Below are 25,143 nucleotides of genomic sequence, written 5' to 3' on the forward strand. Positions count from 1 at the left end.
TCTCTGCTCATTTTTAAATTGAATTATTTGTTGTTTGTTTTGATGTTGAGTTTTATAAATTCTTTATATATTTTGGACCTTACAGGCTATATCATTTGTAAGTATATTCTTCCATTCAGTAGATTGCCTTTTTGTTTTGTTGATGCTTTCCTTGACCATGCAAAAGCTTTTTATTTTCATGTAATACCAATAGTTTATTTTTGCTTTTGTTTCCTTTGCCTGAGAAGACGTATCTAGTAAAACATTGCTAAGGCTGATCTCAAAGATATTGTTTATGTTTTCTTCTAGGAGTTTTATAATTTCATGTCTCACATTTAGGTCTTTAATTCATTTTGAGTTTGTTTTCACCTGTGGTGTACGAAAGTGGTCCAGTTTAATTCTTTTGCATGCAGCTGACTAGTGTTCCCAGTACCATTTCTTGAACTGATTGTCTTTTCCTTATTGTATATTCTTGCCTCCTTTGTTGTAGATTAATTGATCATATAAGCACGGGTTTATTTCTGGGCTCTTTATTCTGCTCCATTGATCTACGTGTCTATTTTTTTGTGCCAGTACCACACTGTTTTGATTACTATAACTTTGTCTTTCTTATCATTATTAAAATGTACTTTCTTCCTCCTTTCAGGAACTAAGAGACCTGATGAATGAGTTTACACTAAGGTGTTAATTTGACGATTAAATGTTTATGTGTTGTATTAAACTCAATAGCACATAATATAAAACTTACTATAATAACCATTTTTAAGTGCATAGCTCAGTAGTATTAAGTAAATTCACACTGTTGTGCAAACATCAGTCCTATTCATCTTTAGAACTCTTTTCATCTTGCAAAACTGAAACTATACCCATGAAACAGTAACTCCCCATTTCCTCCTCCTCTCCTATCCCCTGGCAATCACCATCATACTTTCTGTGTCTATGATTTTGACTACTCTTAAGCACCCGATATAGGTGGAGTCATACAGTATTTGTCTTTTTGTGACTGGCTTATTTTTCTTAGCATAAAGTCCTAAAATTCATCCATGTTACAGTAATTGTCAGAGTTCCCTTTCTTTTTAAGGCTGAACAATATTCCATTTTATGTGTAGATCACATTTTGCTTATTCATTCATTCGTTCATTGATGGACACTTGGGTTGCTTTCACATTTTCACTTTATGAATAATGTTTCTATGAATATGGATGTACAAATATGTCTTCAAGACCCTGCTCTCAATTCTTTTGAGTGTGTACTTAGAAGTGGAATAGCTGGATCATATGATAATCCTATTTTTAATTTTTTGAGGAAGTGCCATACTCTTTTCTCTTTTCCATAGTGACTACATCATTTTACATTCCCACTAACAGTGCACAAGGGTTCCAATTTCTTCACATCTTTGCCAACACTTTTTGTTTTCATCTTCTTTCTTTCTTTTTAAAAACATATTAGCTCTCCTGGGGTGCCTGGGTGGCTCAGTTGGTTAAGCATACAACTCTTGATTTTGGCTCAAGTCATGATCTCACGGTTTACGAGCTTGAACCCTGCATTGGGCTCTGTGCTAGCAGTGTGGAGCCTGCTTGGGATTCTTTCTCTCCCCTCTGCCCCTCCCCCCATTTGTTCTCTCTCTCTCTCAAAATAAATAAATAAACTTTTAAATAAATAAAAAAATATTAGCCCTTCTAATGAATGCAAAGTAGTATCTCATTGTAGTTTCAATTTCCATTTCATTAATAATTGGTTCTATTGGGTTTTGCTTCATACACTTTGCATATCTTTTATTAGATGAATATGCATTTGAAATTATGTCCTCTTTATGAATTGATCTTAATCATTATGAAAGTATCTTCTTTTTCCTGATATTATTTGCTCTTATTTCTATTTTGTCTTATATTAATATAGCTACTTTAGCTTTCCTTTCATTAGAATTAACATGGCATACCTTTTTTTATCCTTTTACTTTTTTTATGTTAAAAGTAAGTTTTGAATAGGGTGGCATATGGGTGTGCTTAAATCTAATACGACAATCTTTGATTTCTAATTGAGGTGTTTAGACCATTTATATTTAATGTAATTATTGATGCTATTGGGTTCAAACCTACTATCTTGCTATTTGTTTCTATATAGTTTATCTTTTCTTTGTTACCTTCACCCTTGTTTTAACCTTTTGGGGGAGGTAATACGTGAGTATGATTTCATTTTATACCCTTTGCTGTTTTTTTGCCTATAACCTTTTGTGCTTTTATACAGTGGCTGCTTTAGAGTTTGTATTATACATATTTAATTTATCACAGTCTATCTTCAGGTAATATTATAGCATCTCACATATATTATAAGAATCTTATAAGAGAGCACTTCCATTCTTCCCCTTCTGGCCTTTGTGCTATTGCTATCATCCATTTTATTTCTATGTATGTTATAAATATCACATTGTTTTTTTCAAACAGTCAATGATCTTTTTAAAAAATTTATTTACTTTATTTTAAAAATTTAAATGTTTATTTATTTTTGAGAGAGAGTGAGTGAGGGTGGGGGGAGGAGAGAGAGGGAGACACAGACTCTGAAGCAGACTCCAGGCTCTGAGCTGTCAGCATAGAGCCTGATGCGGGGCTTGAACCCATGGACTATGAGATCATGACCTCAGCCAAATGTTGGACACTTAGCCAACTGAGTCACCTGGGAGCCCCTTCAGTCAGTGATCTTTTAAGGACATTTAAAGAAAAAGAACAAAGTTCTTTTGTATTTACCCATTTTCAGAGCACTTCATTCTTGGCATGGATCCAAATTTCTATCTGATATCATTTTTCTGCCCAAAGAATATCCCTTTAACATTTCTTATAGTGTGGGCCTGAGGATGATGGAATCTTTCAGCTTTTGGAAGTCTCAAAAAGTCTTTATGTTGCCTTTATTTTTAAAGATATTTTCCCTGGGTATAGAATTCTAAGTTGATAATTTTTCTTTTTTCTTTTCGGTACTTTAAAGATGTTGCTGTTCTGTCTTCTAGGCTGTGTTGTACTTATAAGTATTTATAAGTTGGCTGTCATTATTTTTTTTGTTCTGTGTATAACATCTCTTTCCCTCTCTCTGACAGCTATTTTCTATTTATCAGTAGTTTTAAGCAATTTGATTATTATTACCTTGGTGTAGTTTTTCTGCCTCATATTCACTTTCTTCAGGGTTGGTTGAGGTTTTTGGATCTGAAAATTTATGGTTTTTATTATATGGAAAATTTCAGCCATCATTCCAATATTTCCTTAACTATTTTTCTGTTTCCCCTTTCTTTGGGTACTACAATCACATGTGTACTAGGACATCTGAAGTTGTCCCACAGCTCACTGATGCTCTGTTTAACTTTTTAAAAACTATTATTCAAGTATAATTAACACACAGTGTTATATTAGTTTCACATGTACCGTATAATGGTACAACGGTTTCATACATTTCTCAGTGTTCACCAAGATAAGTGTACTCTTTGTCTCCCTCACTTACCTCCTCCATCTCCACCCACCTCCCCTCTGATAGCCACCAGTTTGTTCTCCGTATGCAAGACTCTGGCTTTTGTTGTTGTTGTTCTTTTTTTCCCCTTTGTTTGTTCATTTGTTTTGTTTCTTAACTTCCACATATGAGTGAGATCATACGGTACTTGTCTTTCTCTGACTCTCTTATTCCACTCAGGATTATACCCTCTAGCTCCATCCATGTTGTTGCAAATGACAAGATTTCATTCTATTTAACTTATTTTCAGTATTTTTTCTCTTTATGTTTTATTTTGGATAGTTTTTATTGTCCTGTATCAGGTTCACTAATATTTTCTTCTGTAATATCTAATCTGCTATTAATCTAATCCAGTGTATTTTTCATCACATATAATTTTTATGTCTAGAAGTTTAATTTGGGTCTTTTTTCTATCTTTCATGTCTCTACTTATCAGGTTTAATTTTTCATCTCGTTTCTTGGACATATGAAATAGTTACAGTAACAATTTTAATGACATTGTCTACCAGTTCTGTCACCTATGTCTTTTCTGGGCTGGTTTCACGTGATCAGTTTTTCTCCTCATTATAGGTAGTGTTTTCTCACTTCTTTGGCAAGTCTTTTAATTTTTGACTGAATACCAGACAGTATGTAATCCAGACCTTGAGACATTGTTGGGTGTTGAGTATTTTTTGATATATTGTACTTCTAGGCTTTGTTCTGGAATATGGTTAAATTACTTAAACAGTTTAACCCTTTCAGGTCTTGCTTTTAAGTTTTGTTTGGGGGAATTAAAGCAGTCTTTAGTCTAGGGCTAATATCCACCACTAAGGGAAAAATAACCTCTTCTGCATATTCATGAATTATGAAGTTTTCCACTCTGGCTTGGGTGGACAAGAAGTATTCCTGCCCCTGTGTGAGAAACATAAATCAGTACCTCTGTCTTCTCAGTACTTTTTCCCCCTAGCATCAGGTAGTTTCCTCACATGCATGGTTTAACCCATCTCAGCTGAAGGCTTGAGGGGGATTCTGTCCAGATCACCAAGACCCCTCCTCCCTTAGTTTTCTACCCTCCAGTATTTTGCCTTGCAAACCTTCACTACCCTGCTGTCTTCAGAGTCCTGACTCTGTCTCTTTCACTAACACAGATTTCTAGCAGGTTTCCTACTGCCTACTCTGTAGCTTGGATACTCACGCTAGGTCATCATAGGATTCACTTTTTTTGTTTGCCACCTCAGGGATACAGTTTTTCATTGCCTGATGTTCAATGTCTTAAAAACTGTTATTTCTTATGTTTTATCTGGCTTTTTAACTGATCATGGGCATTGCCTGGGAATGCTTTTAAAAATCCATATTCCTGGAATCTGTCATTGGCTAATTCAGCCACCTTTGGAGGAGTGGTCAAATATATACTGGATGGTTGATATTGTTCTGTTTCTAGCTGGAATGCCAGTATTTTCAGTGCAAACTTGCATCAGAATCTCTGATTAAAGGAGTCAGTTATTTATGCTAAGGATCTGGGTGGAAATACATTTATTTGAAGTAAATGGGTTTCCTAGAACTAGATGGAAATTGTCTGGGGGGGGGTCCATGGAAACCAGATGAGGATCTAGATGGTGTGTCTGTGGTCTTGACAAACAACTTGTGATTTTTTTCTGACATGTGTCTGTAGCGCACTTTTCTTCAGCCATCAGCTTAATGGCCAGATGATGGGGTCTGAGGCTCTCTGAGGGTCAGCTCTGGGGTTTAGACCAGCTATGCTGTATGGGCTGAATCTGTCAGTCAGCTTCCCTGAGCCACAGTATCATTAGCTGCAATTCTGGCTATGAACTACTTGGTGTGAAGAGATTGTTGGGAAAATGTCTAACAAATACGCTTGAATCTGTACTTGAATGCACTTATAGTCTGTACAGATGGAATTACGGGTGCTTAGTAAATTCATTCTGTATTTGCAAGATATATTCTTCTAGAAATCTCAGGAGACACTTCTTGACAAAGACATTTGGAGTACCATTGAACCTTCCAAGGAGTGTTGAGTATTATTAAGATCCTGATAATTATTTTTCTCAGTTTTGTCTTTCTTCCTGCCATCTCTCCACCCTTTCAAGGGGAATGAAAGGTCTCTGATTACACGGTGGGAAGAAGCCTCCTTCACTCCACTTTCATAATATATTTATGAAGGGCAACATTGACCCAATTGAAGTGTATAAGGATACTGTAACCAACACATCTTTATTGAGCCCCAGCTCTGTGCCAGGTATTAAAGGAGAAACAATAACACATCAGATATGGTCACTGGCCTGGGGGAATTTACTTCTTGGTTGTAGAAGCAACACAATTATGAGACCATTTGTCAACAAAATAAAACAAAATGTAACCAGTAGCTTCATCAACAGATGCCATATGAGTTCAGAATAGGAGTAGAAGAGACCAGGTGTCAGGGACTGGAAAAAATGACTGATTTTCCACGACGGCCTTGTTCCTAAAGATAGCAATTGCATAATACTCAGAAAGCTCCAAGGAAGGGGGGTGAACAGAGCCTAGTGAGTGGACAGTATGGAGGGGGAGGACAAGAGTCAGGCAGGCAGAAGAACAGAATGCTAAGGGTAGCCAAAGCCACTGTGTCTAGTGCCAGAGCAGAGCCCAGAGAACATCCAAAAATAGCACAAGGGCATAGATTCAGATTGCCACAGATGGAAGTGTCACATACTCTTTCACTGCACATTAGAATTTCCTCCGAATATTTATACACCCAGCATCTTTCAATCATCATAGTAGGTTTGTGAAGGAAGCAGGACACATAACTGTTGTCATTTGACAGAAAAGGAAACTGAGAGTAGGAAAGATTAAGTTGTTTTTGCATAGTGACCCAAACAGGGCAAGAAAGAACCAAGACCAGAATCCACAGATGCACTATCTGTACAACTTCTGCCTGATACTCTTTGCCTCTATAGATGACTCAGCCTAGAGTGCGGACCCACAAACCATCTCATGTCCAACAGGGACAATTTGACCCAAATATAAGACTAAAGCTTAGTCCAACTCTGGGAGAGGTTAGGGTGTGAGGACATTGGCTGTGTCTTTCTGCACATTTGCCTGTACAGGAAAGTGGAGAGAGAAGCCAAGTGCTTGGAGACCTCTTTCAAGTCAAAGGAGAGAAAAGGCTCCTGTTGCCTTGGGGAGGGGAAAGGGAGGAAGTGGAGGGGAAGTCTGCTTTTTAAGCCCATTAAGGAGGAAGAGCCAGGAGGCAAGCATCCAATTAACCTGACATCTCTTGCAGCCAAAATATCTGAGGATATAAGAAGAGAATTTAATATGTGGAGGCTTGGGAGAAAAGTGACTAATAGCTGGAAAACAGCCCCAGTTTATTTAAAAAATAGGTCAGGCCCAACAAATCCAATAGATTCCTTCCCAGCAGTTACTGATCCAGGCGACAGAGGGAGTGCCGTGTGGGTGCAATGCCATTTTGATTTGAAGCAAGCACTGCTATTGTACCACAGACAGCCAGGGGCTGATGGGAAGCACGCAGACAGTGTGCACAGCTGCCGAGGACTGCCCTTTGAGTTGAGCCACATCATGACCCTGGCAATGCCAGCAAGGTAGGGACTGGTCCAAGGTCACCTGGACTGAAGGTGAGAGAGCTCACACCCAATCCCAGCTCTTTTGCTGTGGGAGCTAAGGCAGCCTTTCTTCCAGGTGTCCTTGGCCTGGCTCTGACATTGGGGATCACAGTGGCACAAAGAGTATGCCAGGCTGGCCTCTGGGGGCTGCATTAAGGGTCAGAGAGTAATGGAGAAGGCAAGTAACTGTCCTCAGCTCTGTCTGGACCAGGATTTCATAGGCATCACTGGGGGAACTTGTTAAATGTGCAGCTTGTTGTGTTTTGTCCCCACAGGCTCTGAGGTCAGACCCAACAAATCCAATAGATTCCTTCCCAGCAGTTACTGATCCAGGAGACAGAGGGAGCAAAGGCATTTTGATGGCATGGGTCTGGGGTCGGGCCTGAGACCCATCCCAAGGTGGTTGATACATACTTTAACAGAGAAACACTGTCCTAAATCAGAGTCACCCAGATGGTTTCCTCAGAACATTAATTTCCAGAGATGTTTATAGATGTCTCAGAAAAAAAAAAGATGTCACAAATAAATTTAGGAGCAAAAGACACCCTAACTCCCTCTTGGAGATTCACAATTCATTTTAGCAAATTAACGATTTAAAAGTACTGCAATTAAAAAATCTCTTTCAATTTTTCATATATACATATATTGAATCATTATGGTGTACCTTAAACTTACACATTATATGTCAATTATATCTCAGTAAAGCTGGAGAACAAAAAGAAAAAAAAATCTCTTTAGCTTGTTTGTCCAAACTTATTTGACCATGGAATCCCTTTTCTAGGAGTATCTATTCTGTGGAATACAATGTGGGAAAATGCAACTCTAGACCAGTGGAGCTCAAACTCTGTGATACATCAGAATCACATGGAGGCTTGTTGGAACAGATTGCTAAACCCTACCACAGAGATTATGATTCAGTGGTTTCTGGTAAGGGCTGAGAATTTGCATTTCTTACAAGTTCCCAGGAGATGCTGTTGCTAGTGGTCTGGGAACTAGACATTGAGAACCACTGCCCTAGACCCCTCTGTAAGTCCTGGCTCATCCAAGCTTCCTGCCAGGCCTCCTGGCAACGTTCCTCAGTACAAGGCATCCCCCCAGTGAGAGAATGGGGACTGAGAATAGTGGGTGACAGGACCCGAGGGAAGGTGAATCCAGAGAGAACAGTCTCAGAGGGAACTTGAGTCTAAAGGAATAAAGCATGTGAAGATGGGCTCTACCAAGTTATAGTCAAGGACACTGTAAAACAGGAAGGTCCCAGTGGGTGACAGCAGCTGATACTCTGTGACGTGCATCAGTGCCTGACCTTGCCCCAGGGGGGGTCTAGAGAAAGTATATGCCTTTAAAGAGAAAACTCTAGTGAGGGACATGAAGGTGACTGTTGACAAATATACAGACCAAGGCACCCTGGAGGGCCAGGTACAAGAAGACAACACTGTCTTGTGGGACCAGCAGCATCTAGATGTTTCTTCCCATCTCCCAGACTCACAAGTTTATGATTCCTAGGACGAGAAACCATGATCTGGGGCTATGTACTCTAGCATAGCACTTCCTTCTGGGGAGGCTTACTTTGACATTGCTTCCCTGGGAACCATGTTCAGCCCAGATGATAGGGAACATGGGTAGATATGAAGGTGGAACCAGGATTGTTTTTGGCCAAAGGCAGACATGAGAGCTATACATTTTTGGTGGGATCTTTGGTATGAATAGGAGAGGTCCACATGCCCACCCGAGCCCTTTCTGGACTTGCTGCTGCCGGACTTTCTACCATTAGAATGTTCTCCTTTCAGTTAAAGCTCTGGTCCCTATCTAAAGGCAGACACAGTGCTAGAAGAGCTCACTCTAGGCGATTACCTCACAGTCTTGTGAGTAAACATCGGGATGGAGAAAGAGTGTGAGGGTCTGAGGGTGACCCTGGGACAGGGGCCAGATGTGAGCATGGGCTAAAAGAAGCTGGGAGGGAGACAACGGCATCTGGGAAGAAGGATGTAGTGAGACCTGGCCAGGGAGTCACCCCACCTCCCACACCATCTTCTACCCACCCTGCAGTGACCCACCCTTTGCAGTCTGTCCACCACTCCCCCCCTATCCCGCCCCCATGGGACTTCAGGCCAGGCAGGCTGCTGCTAAGGACAGACGACTCAGGTTAGAAAAAGCTCTCTTGACATTTGGAAACAGAGCAGGATTTGGCTCCTCCAGTGGAGCCTCTTGTTCTCAGGAAAATCGTTTTTACAGCTTGGGCTGGTGCCAGTAAGAGCCATTTATAGCCCAATGGGCTTGGGTTAGCTTCAGCTGCCTGGTGCAGAAAGTGCTGGTTTCTCTCTGCCCCCTGCTGCCTAGCTTCCCCCTCCATATTCCTTCACCTACATTCTCCTTCCTTAAGACCTCTTTCTCTTACCCCTCCTTACCCTTTTTCTATTTTCTTGGAGATTCCAGTTCTGGGTTTACCTGTGTGACCCTAGACATATTCCTTTGCTTATGTGGACTTCAGCTTCTCCTTCTCTAAAATAGAACTTACTATTGGCTGCCTTTTGAATTCAGTTACCTTGGAGAGGTACTCACCTGTGCCTACCTTCACGGAACATTTTCTTCTTTTTAGTCATTGCCTTGTTGACCTTCTTTCTCTCCCCAGAACTGGGCGTGCTGTTTGGGCCAGCTTTGCCACCCATTTCTGAGGACAGGGCTCCTAGCAGTAGCTCAGTTAAGCTTGGTGTGACTGAACTGAGCTAACCACAGCATCGGTGTCAAAAGCATCAACTCTGGTGTCCAACAGATAATGGTTCATATCTCGGCTCTGTTACACCCTAGCCCTGGGCTCAGACAATTGACTGAATTTTTTGAGTATCAGTTTCTTTGTAAATTTCAGTTATTCATTCAGTTATTATGAGGATTTTAAGATGTGGTATTTGTAAAGTGCTTAGCACATTGCCTGGCTCACACTGAGCCCTCAATCTATGTTAAGGATCATCATCATTATCATCACCTATCACTCACCCTTACTTTCAGATGGAAGTCGAGTTAGGTTAAGAAAAATAAAGGAAAAATAAAATCTCTCACTGAATCCCTACCCCTGCCTGTGGAAATCTTAACCACCCTTTGAGGACCAGTTCAAATGCCACTTCTTCAGGAAACTATCCTTCTTTTTTTAAAAAAAAATTTTTTTTTAATGTTTGTTTATTTTTGAGAGAGAGAGAGCGCACAAGCGGGGCAGGGACAGAGCAAGAGGGGGACAGAAGTTCCAATGCAGGCTCTGCGTGCTGACAGCAGACAGCCTGATGCGGGGCTTGAACCCACAAACAGGGATATCATGACCTGAGCTGAAGTCAGACGCTTAAGTGACTGAGCCACCCAGGTGCACCAACTAGCCTCCTTTTGATATACAGCTTTGGTGTTTCCTCCAGCTTTGGTGCTTCCACAACACTTTATCTTTTTTTTTGTTTTTAAGTTTATTTATTTATTTTAAGAGAGAGAGAGAGAGAGAGAGAAAGCACAAGTCAGGGAGGGGCAGAGAGAGAGGGAGAGAGAGAATCCCAAGCAGGTTCTGCACTGTCAGTACAGAGCCCGATGTGGGGCTCAAACTCACGAACCATGAGATCATGACATGAGCCAAAGTGGGACATTTATCTGAGCCAGCCAGGCACACCAACCCTACATCTTATCTCAGCATTTAGTGGGGCCTGGACCCATTCATCCCAGTGGAATGGGGTGGACTAGGAAGATCATACTGGGGAGAATAACTGCTGAAAACGCCCCGGGAAAGACCAGGCCTGGAGGCAGATCACAGTGTCTGAAGAGTCCCAATCAGCAGTTAGCACTAAGAGTACAAGGCAAAGTCACAAATCCTGATGGTGACAGGTGACTCTCAGCAGATTGGGAGAGCAGTTGGCATTAGGAAGCCTTCTGCAAAAGCAGTGCCCTGAGCCTAAGGCCCTTGGGAGGAGGTGGGAGAGCAAGGCAGGGCTTGCTGTATGCATTGCAGCACCAAGCGTCCCACTGCATCAAGGATAGAGACAGTGGTGCAGGAATGGTTACCAGCACCAGACATCAGGTCGGAGAAGGCAGGGCTGAAGCATAAGCCTCACACTGCAGGGCTAGAGGGGTTAAGATGTCTAGTGGGAAGGAACTTGGGCACAGGGAGAAAATTGGAGCTGTGACAGTCACAGCTGCAGAGAGACTGATATGCTGAGGCTGGGAGTCAGTCTGGCCACTGTCTCCTACTGTGATTCCCAACCCTAGTTTGCCCTCTCAGCCAGTATATACAAGATGATTTGAAGTTTGAAGGCTGCCTTCACCCAGAGCCTCTGGTTGGCCTATGGAGGAGTCAGGGCTTCTGACTTCCCAAATGAGCTCACCATGGTCCTCCAAGGCCCACCCCCTACATTGCTCAATTCTTTCCAGGACACTGGAAGGTAGGCAGATGTGCCAAAGGCTGGGTTTTCTGAGCCCTTCCAAAGGACCTTTCTTTGTGGTGTAACCAAAATAAGTTTTAATAGCTTCCACAGACACACCTGGCTTCCTATGCTGGCTCCTATATGCTCATATGGGGACCTAGAGGGTTTGTATGCATCTCTGTTCTTTCACAAGACCTGCACAGTTCCTTGTTACAGCAGATGTTCGGTCAGTATTTATGGGATGTAAAACAACACCCCCATGTAGCTGAATGCCTAGAGACCATGGGCCACTGCTGTTTCCCACTCTTGGGACAGGGCACACCTATCAGATAATGGGATAGTGCAAGTCCCATATGCGAGAGGCTGAGCTAGGCTGACAGCCTTTGGGACTAGGGACTGGTCCGTGGTGACCTCTTTGTCTTCATTTTTTGACCTGTGGTTATCGAGGTGAATGGCCCCCCAAATCCATTCACCACCTTGCTTCATGAATGCAATGCATGGTGCATGGTAGACACTTTTTGTAGGTTGGCAGATGAGAAAAAGGTTTTAGGAATCTTGTAGAAAAGGAAACCTTGGAATCAGAGCTAAGGAGTGCAGAAGGATCTTATCCTGATCATGTATGCTGCCTGTACCAGCTAGGATTTTTTCTCTTCTTAATACCTTTACATAGGGTAAAGATTGGGGTCAGCTTCATGCATGGAGCTTTCTTCAGCTTTAGAAGTGACTGCACAGCTTCCTAGGCATGGTGTCCTTCTGGGTAAGTGAGGCTAGATAGAGGTCGTCTTTGCTTTGGTACCATTGACTGGTCACTGGAGTGTAATGCTTGGATCGCACATCCTCAGATGAGGGCCAGTCACAGAAGTAACTCCTCCCTAAGCCTCTCTCCCCAGGTCCCCTGGTGCCTCCAAGGTCCTCAGAGAAGGAGGCTTCCAGCTTCTCTCCCTGGCCTAACCTCATTCCCCTCTACCACCTTCCCTGGGGAGCTTTCTCAAGTGAACCCTTTAGCCTTTCTCTGAGCAGAAGGTTTCCACCCAGAGTGTCAGCCTCAGCTTCTTTCCAGAGGTCTGGGATATTTTTTTTTTACCAATATTATTACGTTTTGCTGTTTTCAAAATAGTACGTGTCAATGGCATACATTTTTGAAAGTATAAACAAGCACAAGAAAGGAAAGAATTAACTGTTTGTAATCCAGCACCCTGTCATAATTGCCGCCAATTCTGGTGCCTTCCTTGAATCTCCCCTCTTAACACACAGGCATGAATAAGTTTTAATTTTAAAAATGTGATCACACTATCTATTCTTCTCCCACTTGTTCTCCTCAGCCCACGGTTTATCGTGATCACATTTCTCTTATTAACCACTCTTCCACAATATTATAAGCAGCTGTATAGCATTCTGTTGTGTGGATGTACCACAGTTTACGTAAGCAGTTTTGTTTTGTGGAACCTCTAGATTGACTCCTATTTTTGTGTTGTCTGCCATGATTCTTTCCTTAGGATGAATTCCAAAAAAAGTAATTACTGGGTTTAAGGATTTGTGCTTTTAAAGACTTTTAATGCATTTTTATCAAACTGCCTTCCAAAAAAAATCCTCTCTAGAACTGTATGAAAGTACCTATTTTTTTCTGCAGCCCTTAAAAATGCAGTGTTTTAATAGTTTCTGGAGGAGTCAAGCTTATTTGGTAATTAAAAGTTTTAACTTTTTGTTTTAATTTGAAGCTGCCTGATTTCTAGAGAGATTGAGGCAGAGAGAGGGAGACAGAATCCTAAGCAGGCTCTGTGCCATCAGCACAGAGCCTGATGCAGGGCTTGAACTCACGAATGTGGGATCATGACCTGAGCTGAAGTCAAAAGTTAGATGCTTAGCCAACGGATACACCAAGGTGCCCTTTCTTTTCTTTTTAAAAATTTTATTTGAGAGAGAGAGAGAGAGAGAGAGAGAGAGAATCCAAGCAGACTTCAAACTCAGTGAAGAGTCTGATGTGGGGCTCGATTCCACAACCCTGGGATCATGACCTGAGCTGAAATCAGCCATTGGACACCCAACTGACTGAGCCACCCACGCACCCCTTGTGTTTATTTTCATGTGAATTGACTGGAAGATCCTTTGTCCAATGCTAAATGGAAGATGTTTGCCTTTCTCTTATAGGTTTATAAGAGCTCTCTGCATATTAAGGATATTCACTTTTGTCCATATATGTTAGACATGTACTTCTCAGCTTATCATTTGCCTTTCTATTTTACTTATGATATTTATTAACTGGAACTGCACTACTCTCTGCTTGCCTGACATCTTTTCTTAGATGACTCAATGATATTTCAAATTTCACAAATCCAAATGGAAACTCATTATCCCCCCCATCCCACTTGCTCTTCCTGCTGACTTGCTTATTCCTGTTAATGTCGCCACCATTTTGCTAGTCACCCAGACTTGAAATGTTGAAGCCATCTTGGGTTCCAACGTTTCTCTTTCCCCCATATCTCATCAGCTACCAACTCCTGTGGATTCTATTTCTGCAATTTCTCTGGCAGGCAGGCCCTCTAATACAACAGTCTTCAGGTTATCATTATTTCTTGACTGGACTTTGAAAATGGCCTCATAATATCATATGCCTCCCCAATCCCCAGACCCTTGATGTGACATTTCTCCTCCTTGCCCCGCCTGTACACTGCCACCACATTAATCTTCCTAAAGTAGAGCTCAAACATAGAACTCTCTGGTTACACACCACCAACAGCTCCCCATTGTCTTGTATTTAATTACAACCTCTTAGTCTGGCCTTAATTTCCTTTCAATGGAATCTCCCACTATTTTGGCCAAGTTGCTCCTCAAACAAGCATGCTGCTTTCCCACCCCTTTACATTTTTGTTCAAGCTATCCCCTTCTCTCAGAATTCCCTCCCACCAGCTCCACCTACCAAAATCCATTCAGAAAGCACTCCACCTACCCCACTGCCTATCCCAAGCGCTTCTGATTTTTAAAATGGAAGTGAATTCTCTCCTTTGAAACCCCTACGACAATTTGCTCAAGCTTCCCTTATAAAGCAAATCCTATTCTATCATCTAGTAGAGCCCTCAAAGGTCTTATATTCCTACCAGAAATCAGAGACCTTTGAGGGCACTCTTCTTATATGTCTGTTCTTCCACAGGACCTGCACAGTGCCTTGCTGCAGTCAATGCTCAGTAGGTATTTATGGAATGAAAAGCAACATCCCCAGGTAGCTGAATGCCTAGGGATTATGGGCCACTGCTGTTTCCCACCCCACTCCCAGCCTCCTGGGACAGGGTACACCTATCAGCTATGGGCAGAGTGCCAAGTCCCCTCTGCCAGAGGCTGAGCTAGGCTGACAGTCTTTGGGACCAAGGACTGGGCCACAGTCACCTCTTTATCCTCATGATCTGTAGTTATTGAGGTGAAAGGCCATCAGATCCACTCATTCCTTTGCTTCATGAATGCAACGCATGGTGCGTGGTAGACTGTAAATTGGCAGCTGGGAAAAGAAATCTCACAGACCTCAGGGAAAAGGGAAACTTCAAATCAGAGTTGAATGGCAGCTAAGGGGTGCCGGAGGCTCCTGGGACCCTGACCATGCATGCTGCCTGGACCAGCTAGGACTTTTTCTCTCTTTAATATATTTAAATAGAGTCAAGATTGGGGTCAGCTTCATGCACAGAGCCTTCTTTAGCTTTAGAGGTGACTCTGCAGCCAGCACCGGAGTATGCAATTGACACAGTCTATTTTTAGCCTCCCAGAGACCGTGACCAACATCCCAAGCTGAGGGTGGGCACACCTGCTGCATTCTAATGAAGCAGCCCCGATTGCCTCTGCCAGCCAGCCGGGATCTCGCCGACCTCAAATCTGATGTTGCTAAACTGGGAAGTCTGCTTATTTCCCAAAGGCTGTAGCCTAGATACACCAGGAAAATGGGACCATTACACTCCCCTGAGCTCACTGTCTTCCAGCCCAGGGCACAGGGCAGTCTTGGGGCTGTATGAACAGCACAATGAAGAGATGGAATCCCTTGGGTTTCTTGATCTTGCTCTGTCCTAGGGTCTCCCTATTTCCCTTGATGGGAAGAAGATAGTAAGTCTGAGCTGATTCAGCTCACAAATGAGAAAATTGAGGCATAAAGCAGGGAAGTGTTTATGTAATCTGAATAATAATTATAATGGTAACAATAATAATAATAACAACAACAATAGAGCTTACTATTGCAAGGCAGTGTTCTAATGCTTCATGTACATGAACTCACCCAAACTTCTTTTTTTTTATTTATTTATTTATTTTTTTTTTTATTTTTTTTAAATTTTTTTTTTTTTCAACATTTATTTATTTTTGGGACAGAGAGAGACAGAGCATGAACGGGGGAGGGCCAGAGAGAGAGGGAGACACAGAATCGGAAACAGGCTCCAGGCTCTGAGCCATCAGCCCAGAGCCCGACGCGGGGCTCGAACTCACGGACCGCGAGATCGTGACCTGGCTGAAGTCGGACGCTTAACCGACTGCGCCACCCAGGCGCCCCTCACCCAAACTTCTTGACCACTCTCTCAGATGGGTTTTGTCATGATCTCTATTTTATGGAGGAGGAGACTGAGGCCCAGTGATGACAAATGACTTCTAAAGGTCATTTGTCAGCCACCAAACAGCAGGGCTGTGTTTCAAAGCCAGGCAGTGAGGCCCCAGGATTTACCGTGACACCTGCCTCTCAATATCTATTTTTAATTTTACTAGAGGCAGGATTGGGATCCAGGAGTCCCAGAAGACCAACTACTGGATAGTACTCCTTCTCTATTTTTAATTTTTATTTATTTTTAAATTAAATAAAGTTATTTTATTTTTGAGAGAGATGGCAGTGGGGGGGAGGGGCAGAGAGAGGGAGACACAGAATCCTAAGAAGCTAACAGCTCATAACAGCATGGAGCCTGATATGGGGCTCGAACCCAAGACACTGTGAGATCATGACCTGAGCCAAAATCAAGAGTCGGACGTTCAACCGACTGAGCCACCCAGGTACCCCACTATTTTTTAAACTTCTGTCCTGCTTTGAAACCTTTGCTGTGCTGCTCACACACCTGGATTCCTACACTCCAGGGAGAGAAGTTTCTTCTCCTGGGATGACTACCCTTCTGCAGTCAAGCTGAAATTTTGGGCCCCAAAGCTCCCTGAACTTCTTCTCTTTCTCCCCTTAGCCTATAGAGGAAGAGGGCCTGGCTGGTGATTGGCAGCTGCAGTGGGGTATAGAGCCAGGCTACATGGTGGGGCTGGGAACCCAGAAAGAACAGTGATTGGTTGTGTGCAGGCAGGAGGCCACCATCAGTGTGGGTATTCAAGCTCAGAGTAAACTTCTGCCAAAGTTCAGAATAAAGTTTACAGAAGCCAGGAGGGAAGACAAGAGGTGTGAGACCCCAGAACCTAAGATACCTGCCTCTGTTGGTGGGGAGGGAGGGCAAGTGCTGCCTGCTGGGGGAGAAGCCCAGAGACTCATCTAAGCATGCAGGTGGGACTCAGTTTAACAAACACCTATTATGTGCTAAGCCTTTTTACAAGCCCTTCACAAATACAACTATTTAATCCTCAGGATGACTCTAGGAGATGGGGATCATTTTATTCCCCTTTGAGAGATGGGGAAACCAAGCCACTGAGAGGTTAATAATTTTGCCTAAGATTGCATAGCTCAGAAGTGGCAGAGCTGGATTCAAGTTTCAGCAGACTGGCTCTGGAATCTACACTACAGCCACCATGCTATGTGATGCTATACATCTTGCCCTTTAGTGAGTGTTCGCTATTCGCCTATTGTTGTCCTCATTTAGCACATATGAAAACTAAGATCTGGGTCGGCTCAGGTCGCCTGACTATTAAGAGATGGAATTAGGTTAAATGGACGTCTTTTTTGGCTCCTCAGTAGCATGGCGCCTCTCCATAAATCATGGCCCTCAGTGGGACTTCCAGAAGGGTCCATTCGTCCCTTAGGGGTGGCTGCTGTGGCAGACTGGAACCCCTGGGCTCAGGGAGGGGAGGCAAGCAGGGGTGACATCTCAGAGGGCAAGAGCTGGTCTCCACTGCTGACGCCAGACCCTTTATTTTCCCCCTCAGGTGAGCAGTGCCCCCCCGCAGCCCCCTCAGCCCGTCGCCCCACCCAAGCCTGTGCAATGTGTCCATCATGTCTCCACGCAACCCAGCTGCCCAGGACGGGGCAAGATGTCCAAGCTGCTGAACCCAGAGGAGATGACCTCGAGAGATTATTACTTCGACTCCTACGCTCACTTTGGGATCCACGAGGTAAACCGTGAGGAGCTGGTGGCAGAACAGGGCAGCTCAGCCCTGCTGTTTCTTCACTGTCCTCTGAGGCAGCCTAATGTGTTCATCTGTCTACTGTCTTAAAGTGGGTTTTCCTAGTGGCTCAAGGCCCCTGGCCCTCCTTCCCTCCTGTGAGCCTCTCTGGGAGAGGGTCAGAGCCAGGCCCAGAGCAGGTGAGTAGCTGAAAACATGTGTCTGTGTGTTTCTCAGCCAGAGAGCAAGGGGTGCTTAGGGTTTCTTTGTTTTATGGTCCAGCGCCTGTGTCTCTTCTTGACCCTAAGCTCAGGTGATCCAGGCGGACCGATGTCCTTGTTCTAAGTCCTGGCTCTGCAGGAGATGCTCTGCAGCTCGAGTCCTAGATGCTGAGAGGACCTCCTGGAGGCCATGACATCAGTCTTTAGGCAGGCATGAACATGAACCCTTTAGGCCCTAGACCAATGAGCACCCCCAGGGGAAGAAATGCAGGAAGCTTCCTTGAAGACGTGGCCCAGGTCTGTCACCCTGATTGATTCTCAGGAAATTCTTGTGTCTAAATGCTTGCCTTATACCACAGCAGGGAAGATTTATGTTAGCTGTAGAACAGAGCAGAGCTTCCTAACCAGAAAATTCCTGGCTGGGGTTGGGCCCCTGCCCCCATCACCTCCAGCATTTTCCTAAGCCAGTCAGGTTGCAGAGTGCTTACTCATTAACTGGGTGTTTATTCAGTGCCAGGCATTGTTCTAAGCACATCATACGTATCATTTCATTTAGTCCTCCTAAGAACCCTATGAAGAAAATATTTCTATTATCCCCTTACAGTATGAAGAAATAGTGAAAAAGGAACGAAGCCTTGTTTGCTTTGTAAATGCATTTTCAAATAAGTGTCAAAGTTTCTGTTTCAATCAGATGCTTCTGTAAGCCCTCCCTATATCAAAATGTCATTGCCAGACGAGTGTTTAAAAATAATAGCCAGCACTTTTTTCCTTTTTTTTTTTTTTGAGTGCTTACAACATGCTGGGTGTTGTTCTGAGATTTTACATTGTTGGCTCATTTATTCCTCAGGTCAGCCCTATGAAGTTGGTATTATTATTTGCCCCCAAATTATTTGGAATTATTTGTTTTTTTAATAAGCAAAATCTTTATTATTTAGTATTTACCCCTTTTGTTTATGTTTTAACATCATATATTCCTTTAAAAAAAAAGCACATTGTTCTATATGCCACCCAGCCATCTACTTATAGAAGTAATACAAGTTCATTATAATGAACTTGAGGAATACAAGAAGATTATTAGTCCCCAGTTTATACATGAGGATGTAAGACCTTAAGAATCCAGATCAACTTACATTCCTCACTTCCTTTGCTTACAAGGTCACAAGCTAATAAATGGGAGAGCTAGAAATGAAACCTTCACATTTGGGGCCCAGGGCCTTCATTCAGAACTTCCATGCCATATAGACTTTAAAACAGGTCTTTCGTTCTTCCTGGAAATTTTGATTTTTTTTCCTGCTGGTTCCTTTGCAATTCCATGTGGAGATAGAGAGTGAAGGAAGTGTTCCTCAATGAATTCTAGACTCAGGGACCTGGCCCATTCACCCGAGAGAGACTCAGGGTTTGGTCTCCCAGGAACTGCTGTCCACATAAAAGTGTTAGGCCTGGGGCCTGCAGGGGAGGAAGACTGGGTCCTGTGTGTGTTCTGGGAGTCCTGGCCCAGAAAGGCCTGGGCCAGCTAAGCCTGCCATTCTTGGTGGCTAAGATGTCATCTTTGGGCAGATAAGTGAGCTGCTGTACCTTCCCTGATCCTGTTCCCCATGCTGGTGGGGATTGGGGTGAGGTGGTGCACTGAGCCCTGTCCTAGGCCTGTGAGAAGTTTTGGGAGCAGAAAGGGGGCATCTTCAAGAGTTCACCCTGTCCCTAATTCATGTGACAAATTCTAACAGGTGTGTGGCTCTGGGTACCTATTTCAAGGCAGATTCCTAGGAAGAGATGCTAGTTCCCCAAAATGCCTCCTCTTGGGCTTGCCTGGAACCCCCCCACCCACCATGAGAAACGAGCTAATTATGACATGTACCTGGTGCCTGTCCTTCCCCATCTTCAGGAGCCATTCCTCCAATGGAGCCTCCTGTGACTGACGTCTGGGACACCTCCATCTGAATGGCTGCATTCTTGCTGGGCCACAACTTTGGCTCCTAGGATGTGCTCGCCTGTGCTATGATTAATCTCTGTAATTCCTTCAAGAATTGCTTCCCCTGCCTCTAACCCAGGGCTTGATGCACTGTCTGATTTTGCTAATCTGATCACTCAGGTGATGTCTGGTTAGCACATCAATGGGCATACCGGAAAGTATGATCTCCAGCAGGAGAAGACACCAAGGGTCATCAAATAAATACTATACCAGCTTTCCTCAATTTCATGTATTGATAGAAAAACCTAGTACATGAAACATTGGTAGAAAATTAGTACACGAACATATATAAGCATTGTCCAGAATGAGCTAATAAACATGGAGTAAATGACCTTCAGGTCATATATAACATTTCTTTCCTTAGTAACCTGACCTGGAATAGTTTTAGCAACACTTTGCATCTGGAAGTACTTCTGATGCTTAGCTCAATTGACACTACTAGATTAAATCCCTCCTACTGCTGCCGTAGGCCATCTCTAGATCTGGCTTCTGGGGAAATGCAGAGGTCTTCAGTGTCAGGGTGGCTACCTAGGCTTCCTTCAACCTTGAGGCTTCCCTCCACCCTATTTGGTCTCCAAGATCATCTGGTATAAAAAAAAAGTAGGGGGGCATGTGGACGGACTCTTAACATTGTTCTTTGCAGAGACAGGGCCTGCTTGTTTCTCATTATCAAGCACCAGGGATCTCCGTTCTGTGCCAGACAGCTCGCGGTGATGCCTTTGCCTCCTCAGTCTGGACAAGACCCATACCTCACCATCCGGAGCCGAGCTGGCCGTTTGGCAGTCTTCTCCCATCATTAACAAGATGCTCACAGGGGCGGGCAGCAGCACCGCCAGCTTGCTGATTAATAGTGATCAGTGAGTGTTTAGGAAACATGGTGTGGGATGGATTGGGTTTGATTAGTCTGTGAATACGAACAAGAGGTGTCAAGTTTGGGAGAGGGCACTGCTTGGGGCTGGAGAACACAGCAAGAGGTGATTCTGGATACTTCTATACTTCCATTCCATGGCCCCATCCAGCGATGACTCTGTACTCAGCCTCCAGAAGGAAGACTGTGACATTCTGTCACAGGGCGTCTCTGAGAGGAATGGAATCTTGAACAGGAGAGGAAGTGACAAATGTGTGCCTACTGAGGCTTCTGTTCAGAGGGGAGGGGGCCAGGACCAGGACCTCCCAAATCTCAGCTCTGAATTCCCAGCATCTTTGACAGTTGGTCCTGGGCTTGGTTTCTCAGCATCCAGAAGACTGCCTGCCAGTGGGGCTGTGTTCCCAGCCCCCAGCTCTGGATGCCCATCCCATTCCTGGCCAGCCCTCTTCTTTTGACAATCTTGCTGCAGGTTCTTTTGAAATAGATTCTTCAGGGCCTCATTTCCCAGCAATTAGTCAATGTGCTGTCATGTGTTTAATAGGCAGGGAAACTGGGAGACAAAGGCATCCACAGCTGTGGGCTGGGAATTGTTTTCAACAAAGAGTGACATGCTCTTGTCTGAAATGTCTGGAGACTTCTTTGGGCTATTCTCTCCTAGGGATGATTAAAGCAGGGGTGGAGAAAGGGGAGAGAGTTTCCCTTTTGATGGGTCAATCAGGGGAAGCCTTGCTAAGTCACAACTCTTCTCCCAGGACTTGTGCCTTTGGACCTAACTCCTGTGGTCTGGAGCCTTAGAGGGAAGAAGGGGTCCAAGAAGTGATGGAAGGCATTGAATCAAAGGTGGGATGCTGGGAACCTCTTCTTTAGCAACAACAGAATCTGCTGAAGTACTGGACCAATCTAATTCCAGCAGGGCAAGCACTAAGGACTTCCAGCTATGGCCATGATGACAAACCTCCAAAAACTTTGCCATTATTTTGCTTCCATTCCTCAACTACTGCTCACCCTCAACTGTTTCCTTGCATGGATAAAAATGGTGACAGCTGTCACAAACAGCCAGAACTAACACTTTTGTAACACTTACTACATTTATTTAATCATCACAACAACCCAATGAAGTAGGTACTGTTATCATTCCACCTTCAGCAGGGGAAATTGAGACAGGCTAAATGATGTTCTGGGTTAGGGAGCTCAAAAGCATGGGATCTATGAGTTGAAGAAATAGATGTGAATCAATTTCTAAGACTGATAAAAACAACAACGAACCAGCAACCCTCTGTATTGATTTTCCCAAGCAACAAAACCACATATGGAACAGCTACTGCAATTGGAATCTCCAGCTGATGATGTTTATGATAATCTACAGTCACTCTCCAAGATCTGCCTCTGTCTTCTGCACAGGCAAACAGGTCACTTAATTGGGGATGTGGGTCTCCTGGAATTGGTGTCCTGAACTAATGGGTCTCATGGAATTAGTGTCAGTTCAGAGCCAGGGTCCAATGATCCTCCAAAATTGGTTTATTTTCCTTTCTCCAATGCAGTCACACTGTACTGTGGTAATGGCTGCAGATCCTCTTGGTGAAGACTTGAAGAAAGATTAACAATATCCATTTTTGGCAATGTAACAAGGGTTTTCTTCATGGAACGTGGCCTTTCCTTCATTCAAGGGGTTCTGGTTCTGTTAACTGGCTCAAGTCTAGGAATCAATTGAGGGGCATGACTCTAGATTTTGGCAATTCAAAACAGACCTCTGTTCACTGGACCTATAATTTTTCTGCTTACACAGATCAAATAAGAATTCAGTATGCTTCCCATTTATTTATTTTCTAGAGACACTATGATCTCTTTTCTAGAGACCTATGGCCAACACCACATATCTCTGAAATCAGACTGTTACGCTTTGGCTCCAAGCCCTTTGCTGTAACCACACCCACCTAGTATATGAAGTTAAGTGCGGTGGTTTGACCTCAGCCTCCCCAGAATCCCAGGTTGATATTATTCTTGTTGCATATAGGGATTTAAGTTTGATGGTAGCAGTTCCTGTTGTAATTTATGACCTATAGGAAAGAGCAATCATAGAGGTCTTTAAGGTTGCTGGACTCCCTTTGCAAACTTATTTTTCATAGCTGTGATGAAACGTCTGTTCTTTGGCTTTGGTGAGTAGGCCTCACATGACAAATACAGTCTAACATTCCAATCTTCTAAGCCTTTGGATACCTTCCTCTTCAACATATCAACGAAGTTCAGCATTTCAAATTTCATTTAGAGAAGGGTAACCCTAGGTCCATGTTTCAACTACCCAACTAAATCAACTGTTAGAGACATTCTAAGCCCCTCAAGCTAAAACAGTGAATACAAAATTTCTGCTTAATGATCCTGTATTGATAAACTTGGCCCCATCCAACTTTATCCCTCCATGTTGATCCCACAGCCTTCATACACATCCCCATACATATTCCCCAGGATTCAATCTATATAAATGGGAAATATAATGTAGCTCTTTTGGTGTATATCATACCTCCTCATGAGTCACATTTTATACCTCACGCTTTGGGGTTTGCTTAGAGTTGAATCTTGTTATATGGTTAGCAGCAAAGAGGGCAGGGGTAGGTCCTGAGGAGAATCAGTAGTACCTTGCAAGCAACTACCTCAAGGTAGGCCGATATGGTTCTTCAGGGAAAGGAAAACTAAATCCCTCAGACAGGGGTGGAAGATACTTCTATTGGCAAAGAAGATTCTGTAATTTAGGAACTTCAGGCCCTGCTTTCATCATATGTTGTCTATGTGTTCCAATTCCAATTTTCAAGATCCTGTTCCTTCCCAACAGATGCCTCACTTTAACAAAAGAGGCCTTGCAAAGATGGGAATGCAATTTGTGTTGTAATCAGGTACTTGCAGGATTAGACTTTGGATTTAGGTTTTAGAAATCTTGGCTCTGGCAGGGGGCTTGGATGGCTCAGTTGGTTGAGCATCTGACTCTGATTCTCAGTTCAAATCTTGATCTCAGGGTCTTGAGTTTGAGCCCCACGTTGGGCTCCATGCTGGGTATGGAGCCTACTTAAAAAAAAAAAAAGAAGAAATCTTCATCCTGAACCTACATGAAATGTTTTTGTTTGTGTGTTTGTTTTTCCCAGAGAGGTCATAGAACCTTTCAGGTGCTATACTCAGACCCTGAGCTGTGAATTTAAACCTCTGAGGTCATTTTCTTTCTCCCAGTTTTTTAGAACAGTTAGTAACAACCAACCAACTAACCCACCCATTATACTTCTCATGTTAACTAAAATGTTCTAAGGAAGCAAATACTTGCTCAACCAGAATCTTGTTTCCATAGGTACTTTATTAGAGATATGTAAGTAAAATTTAAGTAACTCCTTTGCCATTTCATGTTATTGATGACAAGTGCCCTCCTTATCAATGGCAACAGGGTCATTAGTGTCTCTCTAACAGTTTCCAGAAAACTCAAAACCTATTCAGAGCACACATCCTTATATTCAGGAGATATTCTTGGTACCATATTCTGTATCAGTCAGAGTTCTACTATGGAAGTAGATCCAGTAGGATATATATATATATATATATATATATATATATATATATATAAAATCTGTATACATATATGTATATATACGTATGGCTCATGTAATTGTGTAAGGCTATTGTCTCCATGTCTGATATGATGCTTGAGCTTGAAGTCCATAGGGCAGCTAGTCAGAAAGGAATATGAATGTAAAATAGGAGGAAATCAGGACTAGCTAGAACCAATATGCACAAGCTTGAACCCTATGAGGACAGACCAAAAGACATGTCCATTCTATTGCCTTTGACTTCCGTGGTGGGCATATCCTATAGAGGCTGGGCATTTTATCATGAAGCTAAACACACACACCTGGCCCAGGAGACAAAGAAACTGAAGAAGGCCCAGCTTCTGCTTCATGCCAACAAAGTGAGCCAACACATCATCATTGACAAGTGTGCACTACAAAATGATTTCTGCCCCCCTTCTACCTTCCAACTCTCATAAGAATCTTCTTTGGGACTCACTTTAGCTGGTGACATAGTAGAAAGAGAATTATGGAAATTCAGATGGCCAAGGTGACACATTACAAAATTGTCATACACGTGTGCACAGAGCATTAAAAACATCAGGCAAAATCTACAGGACTAGAGGGAGAAAAATACAAATCCCCAACCATGGTTAAAGATTTTTCTAAACACTTCTCTCTTGATAATTGATAGAACAAATAACCACACACAAAATTAGTAAGATGTAGAAATCTGAACAATTCAATCAAATAACTTGACCTAATTGGCTTTTGTAGATCATTGCATTCTCAAGGTAAAGAATACACACTTCTTT

General features: G+C 43.1%; 1 protein-coding gene across 1 annotated transcript in view; it reads left to right on the forward strand.

Annotated features, from left to right (window-relative positions):
• The window catches only part of PRMT8 (protein arginine methyltransferase 8), a 95,847-nt gene that overhangs the window by 22,875 nt on the left and 47,829 nt on the right, over positions 1 to 25,143 (forward strand). Inside the window, exon 2 of the mRNA XM_047067191.1 lies at positions 17,552 to 17,737. Coding sequence (XP_046923147.1) covers positions 17,552 to 17,737 — 186 coding nt within the window. The remainder of the gene's footprint in view (positions 1 to 17,551; positions 17,738 to 25,143) is intronic.

Source organism: Lynx rufus, unplaced genomic scaffold, assembly GCF_022079265.1.
Source record: "Lynx rufus isolate CCGP_SWC_20201006 ecotype Redwood Valley unplaced genomic scaffold, mLynRuf1.p SCAF_7, whole genome shotgun sequence".
NCBI lineage: Eukaryota > Metazoa > Chordata > Mammalia > Carnivora > Felidae > Lynx > Lynx rufus.